Genomic DNA, 9,361 nt, shown 5'->3' with positions numbered 1-9,361 from the left:
ATCTTTAGTTATACAGATGGTCAATGCTTGACCCAAAATCGAGGAGTCAATAACCCCAGACTGAGAAAGTTGCTATTTGTACAACCGCCAACGAACTCACCTTTTTTTTAATGAGTGTGGTGCCATTTCTAGTACTAATACTAAATCGCGATGGTGTAGCAAACATTCAAAGCTGTAGTCGCCAGATGCGAATGCATCCTCTGATAGGCGCCATAATGATGGAATCAATGAATTACGGGAGGCAAAGGAATCCTAAACTTTTCTTGGGGAGGAGGTGTTTCTCTTTTTTCCCTTTTCGAGTTCATCTTTCTTCATATATGGGCTAACAAACAACCTGTGATTGAGGAGATTTTTTGTGGGGTCGTGTGTTTGAGCAAAAACACTTTTGTAGATTTTTTTTAGAAAAGGAGGATGACCCCGGTCTCTGCATCTGGACGATGCATACGGCCACTTTATTAATTATTCTCACAAGACCTTATAAAGTCATACAACAGTAAGACTAAAACCGTCGTCTAAGCAACAAACTGTCGCTACACCTATCCAGTTGATGAAGGGACGTAGATAGCCTCAGCCTAGTACCAAACAGATATCGCAGCCAAGCCTAACATCTAAGACCTGAGCCCTCAACCTAGCCACTTGCCGGGTCTGGGGCACATACTGGTCCGGCGTGCTCTCAGAGGCCGCCGCCGCCAACTGCCACTGCTCCATCTTCAAAACTGTACCGATGCATCAACCTTGTTCGGTCCAGCTATCGTCGACGCCACCACGGCGCCCAACGACACCTCTTTCCTGCACGCAAACAGCCATACACGTTGCGGTCGTCACTGATACACACTTGTAGATTTTGAGCCTTTTTTTGAGATACTCTTCATTGTCACACCGGTATCGCACTGAGCCGACCTCATTGCACCATCAGTACGGATTTCTGACTTGTGCCAGCATCATCGCCACATGGATCCATGGGGCAGGCGTCAGCCAAGCCAACCTGGAGCAAGATGACCAAGATGGAGGAAAGGGGCCACTGGCCAAGACTACTGTATAAATCATTTCTAACATATAATGTATTTTACAAATCATTTGTTGTTAGTTATACATATGGTGAATGCTTAACCCAAAATAGCAGAGGAGCCAATAACCCCAAAGTAAGAAAGTAGGTATTTGTACAACCCCCAACGAATTCGGCTTTTTTTAGGCAATTTCTTATTTGACACTATCTTAAAATCTGCTTCCTTATTTTACACTGGAAAAAAAATTCTTCCCTATTTGACACAAGTTCTAAATTTTATTCCTTATATGACATTTTCGTTCATTTTGAGTCTAAATGACACCTGAAAAAACTCTTTTGCCCCTCATGCAGTATGTATGTGAGGGCAATAGCGCACACACACAGCACTAGTGCGAGGGCAGAAGCCCACACGCAGCAACACATACACATGCATCAACACACACGCACGCGCGCACACACGCAACAACACGCACGCGCACGTGTGCGCACACACACACACACGCAGCAATACACATGCACGTGCGCACACACGCAGCAACACACACGCACGCAGCACACACATACATACACACACATGCAACAGCAGCACACATGCAGGCATCACATAGGCACGCAACGGCACACACACGCGCGCGCATGTACACACGCAGTAGCAAACATAGACGCAACGGCACACATGCACACACACACATGCAGCAGCAGTACACATGTGCGCGTGCACCCACACACGTAACAACACACACATGCGTACACATATCGCATGAGGGACAAAATCGTCTTTTCAGGTGTCATTTAGGATCAAAATGAACGGAAGTATCGTATAGGGAATAAAATTTAGGACTAGTGTCAAATAGAGAAGAATTTTTTTTTCCAGTGTTAAATAAGGAATCGGATTTTAAGACAGTGTCAAATAAGAAATTTTTTCTTTTTTTTCCAATGAGTGTGGTGCCATTTCGAGTAATATACTAAATTGCGGTGGTGTAGCAAAACACTCAAAGCTGTAGTCGCCAGATGCGGACGCCATCCTCTGATAGGCGCCATAAATGATGGAATCAATGAATTACGGGAGAGTGAGACTGTGCTTGGATACAAGGGACTATTTTTAGTCTGACTAAAAATAGTCTCTTTTAGAGGCTAAAGTTCCAAGCACCCCTGACTAAAGAGAGGCTAGGACTAGTCTTGAGGCTAAAATCTTTTAGTCATGGGAAACCTACTAAAATATGTATTAGCTCTCTCTCTCCTCATTTAATTCCTCTCCTTAGTTCTGGATTGGAGGGTTTGGAGGATAATAAATGCTCAATAACTAGATTTTAGTCTCTTTAGTATTTGGATCCAAGCATGGGTAAGACTAGCAAGTTTTAGTCCCACTACTTTTAATCATGGGACTAAAACGTATCCAAGCATGCTCTGAGCATGCAGAGGATAATGGGAGGAGGCAGGCAAGTAAATGATCCTGCAGCTGCAACTGCTGGTGTGTTTTGCAATTGAATGGCGGTGAAGCGACGGGCCGGTATGAGCTGACATGAGATGCATTGGAGCAAAGTGGTTGGAGAGGTGGAGGCGACGAATTCAATGGTCTGCCCACGTACGTACAGTACGTCCTACGTGCATTTTTTCTTTCTTTCTTTCTTTGTCCGCGGCGGCAACTGATCGCAAGCACGCATGGCCATCACGTTAGAGAGGTGCGTTATTAGTACCAGGAGTTATGCACGCACTGCAGTGGTCAGAGTCTTTATGGGACGGGGTTATTAGGGAGGACGCCAATCGCAGTTTTTGGTTCAGGCATGGTGGGCCGTGAGTTTGGTACAGTCCACCTACAAATCTCAGCACGCTGCTCCTCCTTTCCTTTGTCCCTTTAATAGGCCCGTACTGTTACTCCACCGGCGCTACTAGAACGGTCGTAGTACTAGTGTGCTCCACTACCACCACCAACACCACGAGTGAGGGCGGTGGCCAAAAGACAGGAGATAAGGCGAGACTGTGAGAGGGACAGGGCGGGAGACCTCGACGACCCCTCTCATTGTTTCTTTCCGGCCGTCCAGCGCCGGCAGGCAGCGAAGCTAGGGCAGATCGAATCAACAGACGCGCGCCGGCCGCCGGACAAGATGATGGGTCGCCCGGTGTTCGTGCTCTTCGGCTCCTCCATCGTGCAGTACAGCTTCAGCAACGGCGGATGGGGAGCCACCCTCACCGACGTCTACGCCCGCAAGGTACCACCGCCCCGCCCCTGCCCTAACATTAATTAATTCTCCTTCCCCTTAATTTCTCTTTACCCTCCTGTTGCCCTGTGATGTACTTCCGGGTGTGATTGCGGCTCACATCACATCGCACTCAGACTCACTCATTCACTACCGATCGACCTAACCTAGATCACTCGTCATATGCATCTGCAACTACATCCTTCCGTCCAAATTAACATTCTCTATTTTTGTATCATCATCATGGATGATCTAACTTTATTAATCACGCACTGCCAGTAAAAAAAAAGAATTCCCTTAACTCTGACAACCAAAACTTTTGATTTTCGATTCACCACATTAGTGTAAAATTCTAGCAGAGTGTCCCCCCTACCATTTGCGCGGATATCTGTTGTTCTTGTTGATCTTTTTTTCCTCTCGATTAATGTGAGATTTACAGGATTTCTTGATTAATGTGTTCCTTGAATATCACTTGTTATTCAGGGATACGTAGATCGATTATATTTCATAAATTTGTACTAACAAACAAAATAACTAGTGACACGCTAGTGGCAGCGTCCAAAATGCATAGTATAATTTTGGATAGACCAAACAAGTACTCTTATTTTGTGCATCTGTTGCTTTGTCTCTTTTCAATACTCCTGAGAGTAGATGTATAGCTCAGAGTGCATCGATGGAGTAGAATATTTCCATCGTTCCTTTTTACACAACACACTGAGCTGGATACTTTTAAGGCATGGCATGACATCTTTTGAAAAGTGCACACCACTGGAATACAATATCCCTGCTATATTTTTGTTGTTGTGACTTGCTGTAGGCCTACAATTTTAACCTACATTTTATTTTTCTTGTTCAGCAAACCCGTTAATCAGAACATTTAGAATGTATATGAAACTGACGCAAAATAAAAAAGGGAAATGTATAGAGCAAATGACAGCGATTTTTTTCCGGGCGCAACATGCAGCTGCCCGTCAGATCCGACAATAGGCTGAGTTCATCCATGCGACGGTCTGACTGCTTGGATTGATTGACGGCCCTGAATGCGTCGTGCCTCCATGCCAAGGCGCGAAAGCTCGCGCTGAATCAGCGTCCAAGAAAAATAGACTGTTTCCAATGTTTTGCAAAACACCTCGGGCTATTTTTACAGATTGTGTCTAGTATTGTCAAATATTTAAAACGCTTAGATTTATGAAAATGCAAGAAATATATGATAATTAACTACTTGTATTTTTTTTTACGGAAAATCAAATACTCGTGTCAATGAGGCATTTTTAAGAAACACTTCTGAAAACAGAGCAGAAGCCGGATCATAGACCAAGTCAAAGTATGTCAGCTCTTTAATTTGGACACTATCATGAACCAGTGCTAATCGTGTTGACTAATGTCCATGTATTCAACTCGTTCAGGCTGATATTGTTCTCAGAGGATATATTGCATGGAACTCAAGGCGAGCACTTCAAGTCATTACCAAAATTTTCCCCAAGGTCCGATGCTCTCTTCAGACCAGCTAGTTAATCCTACATTTTTTGTTTATATCATCTCTGCTTTTTTTCCAAAAAGGGGATAACCCTGGCCTCTGCATCATATGATGCACACAGCCATTTTATATCATCTCTGCTGACTAGATAATTCTAACGTGAGGAGTACTCTTTTTTTTTCTGATATAACATAACTGTTGATTGGCTGCAACTCTTGTTTGTTTTAATTAGGATTCAGCAGTGCAGCCTAGCTTGGTGGTAGTTTACTTTGGTGGCAATGATTCGATTGCTCCGCACCCTTCTGGGCTTGGACCTCATGTGCCACTTGAGGAGTACATGGACAACATGAGGAAGATAGGAGAGCACCTCAAGAGCCTGTCCGACAAGACTCGTGTGATCTTTCTGAGCTGCCCGCCGCTCAACGAGGAGCTGCTCAAGAAATCAACGAGCACTGCACTGAGCGAGATTGTGCGGACCAATGAAACCTGCCGTCTCTACTCTGAAGCATGTATATCTGTATCGAAAGAGATGGGCATCAAGGTGGTCGATCTTTGGAACGCCATGCAGAAACGAGAGGACTGGGCCACAGCATGCTTTACGTGAGTTTAGAATCCATTTTTCTAGCTTGTTCCTTCTCTCTTGTTTACAATTATCTGAAGAGAAGAATCAAGTAAGCAATGACTCTGAATTTGTAGGGACGGGCTGCATTTGTCAGAAGAGGGGAGCAATATAGTTGTGGAAGAGATCCTGAGGATCCTCAAGGAGGCGGAGTGGGATCCATGCCTACACTGGAAGGCGATGCCGACCGAGTTCGGGGAGGACTCGCCCTACGACCTTGTCGCCTCTAGCGGCAAATCCACCATCAACCCATCCGAGTGGACATTCCACAGGAAAAGATCATGGGAATGAACGGATCGCCAGGACATGTGTGAGATCGAGCAGCTGCACGTGATATTTTGCGCCGGCGCTCTTCGGTCGCTTTGTGTTATTCATCTGATGGAAGAACGTGATAAGATGTTTCTGAATTGCAAGTGTCCATCGGGTCGTAGAATTAATAATGAACATGTTTGAGTTGAACAACGTTGAGCTGAGTTGGGTGTGGATGGATCGCTGATGTATACCGGCCTCAAAGATGTAGTGTTCTACGTTTCCTAGTATGAATTGAGCATGCATGATCATCTAGCGACATGTTTGGATCAATGCTGGAATTTCGTGGCAATGGATTTGATTGTATACTCATCAGTTGCCTAGCTGCATCAATCGATGCAAAGGCTGGAGTTATCCTCCTATTTACCAGTTTTGTCCTTTAATTTTATTTATTTATTTATTTGACAAGGAACACCGTGCATTCCATTTAACTAGTGGACGCGGCTAAATCGCCGGCCACGGCATCAATTACTCTCAGAGGGCACTGACTTCCTGATTCAATCCTCGCACCATGCCTAGCTAATAAATGTGCAGGCACATTGCATCCACGGGGATTGAACTCAACGTTGATGCAGTTGGAGTAGGAATTTTATCTCACGGAAGAGGGTGCAAGTTTTACATGATCAGCATTGTTCGAGCACACGGCGTGCATGAGTGGCTGGCAGATTTTTTTTTTTTTGAAACCGAAGCAAAAGATTTGTCTCATATATTAATTAAGCAGAGAAGAGGTTTTGTTACAATAGGCACTCTTACATGGCAGGAGGGATTACTTGCGCAAAATAATGGCCCCTAATTTCTTTGTCCTAACAGTGACCCAAAGTTTTGCCTCATTGACAATGGAAGCGAGCAAAATAGCCGGCGGAGCACACTTGTATCGGAAGACTCGTGCATTCCTTTCGTTCCAGGTGGTCCACGAGACGAGCATAGTCATCGAAGCCATCGCCTTTCTGTCAGGAACTTTTGTGTCGGTCAAATTTTCCCACCAACTCTTGACGGAAGCCTCCAAATGCCATGAAGAGGTGTCCAAGTGCGTAAGCTGAAATTTCTCAATGACCATCTTCCAAAGGCGGATGGTGTAACGACACTTGAAGAAAAGATGAGAGCCGCTCTCTTGCCCTCTTTTGCAAAGAGGGCAAAGACCACAGTTCGGCCAACCCCGCTTGGCGAACCTATCCGCCGTCCAGATTCTATCTTGGGTCACCAACAATGCGAAGAACCTTGCCTTTGAAGGCGCCCAAGCCTACCAAATCATGTGCTCTAAGGGGAGAGAACCAGCCCGAGGAATTGTGCTTGATATGCGGAGGGGGCGGAGTAGCGGCCATCGGTCGTGTGCTTCATTATGGAATCCTCGGAAAGCTCATCAAGATGGAAGTTGTGCAAGAGCATCCAAAGGGTGAAGAATTGCCAGATGTGCTCGATGGAGACGGTCGTGGAGGGGTTGATCTTGAGAATCCAAGCATTTTTTAGGGCCTCACACACCTTCCAATTTTTCCTCATGGAGGCCTCGAAAATTAGGGGAGCAACATCTTTTGGTTTGGCTCCATGCAGCCACGGGAATTCCCAAAAGGGCGTTTTGGCCCCATTCCCCACAGGGATGGTGGTTGAGGCATAGAAGAAAGACATGTCCGCCTCGTCGCAAGGGTTGCCCAAACCGACCCACATCTTATTTGACTCCGTCCATTCAAACCAAGGCCATCTCAGCCGCAAGGCGCGAGCAAACTTGGCGGTGCTAAGGACTCCAAGGCAACCGTACTCCGTAGGGCGGCACACTATATTGCAATTTACCTTGCACTTTGCTCCCGTGGTCTTATCCGACCCAAACCACAGGAAAGCACGCTCCAGCTTGTTCACATTTTGCAGGATGGACGGAGGGACAACCAAGGAGGTGATGAAGTAGAACACAAGTGAGGAGATGACAGATTTTACTAAAGTCGTGCGCCCGATGATAGTAATGTTCTACCCTTCATATGCAACCAATTTGCTCGCCACCTTGTCTTCAAGGAATTGGAAATCTGCCTTCTTCAGCTGCCAGACGGGTAGCGGGAGGCCTAATTAAGTACCGTAGAGGGAAGGACGTCGTAGTGGCCGGCATGCTTTGCAGAATATGTCCCAAGTTAAGGTTATTGCACCGGATAGGCACAACGGAGCTCTTGTGAAAGTTGGTGCATAGCCCGATGACCTCCCCAAAGCCACGTAAAATTGTCAACAAGTTGTCAGTGTCTTTCTTTATGGGGGCCATGAACACCGCGACATCATCTGCATAAAGCGAGGTACGCACCCTGACATCCCTTCCACGGATACGGTGGAGCAATTTCTTGTGGGTAGCCAAGTCAAGGAGTCATTGTAGTGGATCAATGGCGATGACGAATAGCAATGGTGAAACTAGGTCCCCCTGGCGAAGGCTCTGCCCATGGTTGATGGGCGGGCCAGGCACACCATTTAGGATGATCCTCGAGGAAGAGGTGCAAAGGAGCGCTGCAATCCAGTTACAAAATTTGCAAGGGAATCCACCACGCCGGAGGAGGTCAAGTACATACTCCCATCTGACTGAATCAAAAGCCTTTCGGATGTCGAGCTTGAACAAGAGCGACGGAGTCTTGCACTTATGGAGTGATACGTCTCCAACGTATCTACTTTTCCTAATGCTTTTCCTCTTGTTTCGGACTCTAATTTGCATGATTTGAATGAAACTAACCCCGGACTGGCGCTATTTTCAGCAGAACTACCATGGTGTTGTTTTTATGCAGAAATAAAAGTTCTCGGAATGGAACAAAACTTTGCAAGGATTTTTTATATCAATAATAAGAATTTCTGGAGCCAAGACCCACCAGAGGGGGGCACCTGGGTGAGCACAACCCACCAGGGCGCCCCCCCCTCTCCTGGCGCGCCCAGGTGGGTTGTGCCCACCTGGTGCCCGCAGACCCTGAAACCGACGCTATAAAATCCTATTTTTTCCAGAAAAAAATCAGGGAGAAAGACTTATCGCGATCCACGAGACGGAGTCGCCGTCACCTCCTGTTCTTCATCGGGAGGCCATATCTGGAGTCCGTTTGGGGCTCCAGAGAGGGGGATCTTCGTTCTTCGTCATCACCAACCCTTCTCCATCGCCAATTCCATGTTGCTCCCCACCGGGAGTGAGTAATTCCTTTGTAGGCTCGCTGGTCAGTGAGGAGTTGGATGAGATTCATCATGTAATCGAGTTAGTTTTGTTAGGGTTTGATCCCTAGTATCCACTATGTTCTAAGATTGATGTTGCTATGACTTTGCCATGCTTAATGCTTGTCATTTTGGGCCAGGGTGCCATGATTTCAGATCTGAACCGTTCACGTTATCACCATTATATCCATATTCTAGATCTGATCTTGCAAGTTATAGTCACCTACTACGTGTTATGATCCGGCAACCCCGGAGTGACAATAGCCGGGACCACTCCCGGTGATGACCATAGTTTGAGGAGTTCAGGTATTCACTATGTGTTAATACTTTGTTCCGGTTCTCTATTAAAAGGAGGCCTTAATATCCTTTAGTTTCCAATATGGACCCTGCTGCCATGGGAGGGTAGGACAAAAGATGTCATGCAAGTTCTTTCCATAAGCATGTATGACTATTTACGGAATACATGCCTACATTATATTGATGAACTGGAGCTAGTGCCGTATCACCCTAGGTTATAACTGTCTCATGATGAATATCATCCAATAAGTCACCGATCCAATGCCTACGAATTTATCCTATATTGTTCTTGCTAAGTT

General features: G+C 46.0%; 1 protein-coding gene across 1 annotated transcript; it reads left to right on the top strand.

Annotated features, from left to right (window-relative positions):
- The first annotated feature begins 2,886 nt into the window (after positions 1-2,886).
- Positions 2,887-5,921, top strand: LOC123086300 (GDSL esterase/lipase CPRD49). The gene is made up of 4 exons (XM_044508052.1): positions 2,887-3,216; positions 4,611-4,688; positions 4,914-5,281; positions 5,378-5,921. The coding sequence occupies exons 1-4, from the start codon at positions 3,112-3,114 to the stop codon at positions 5,589-5,591; spliced, it is 765 nt and encodes a 254-aa protein (XP_044363987.1). The 5' UTR covers positions 2,887-3,111; the 3' UTR covers positions 5,592-5,921.
- The last annotated feature ends 3,440 nt before the right edge of the window (positions 5,922-9,361 follow it).

This window comes from Triticum aestivum, chromosome 4A (genome assembly GCF_018294505.1).
Source record: "Triticum aestivum cultivar Chinese Spring chromosome 4A, IWGSC CS RefSeq v2.1, whole genome shotgun sequence".
NCBI lineage: Eukaryota > Viridiplantae > Streptophyta > Magnoliopsida > Poales > Poaceae > Triticum > Triticum aestivum.
The sequence above is the reverse complement of the archived record's forward strand: the minus strand, read 5'-3'. Positions and strand labels throughout refer to the sequence as shown.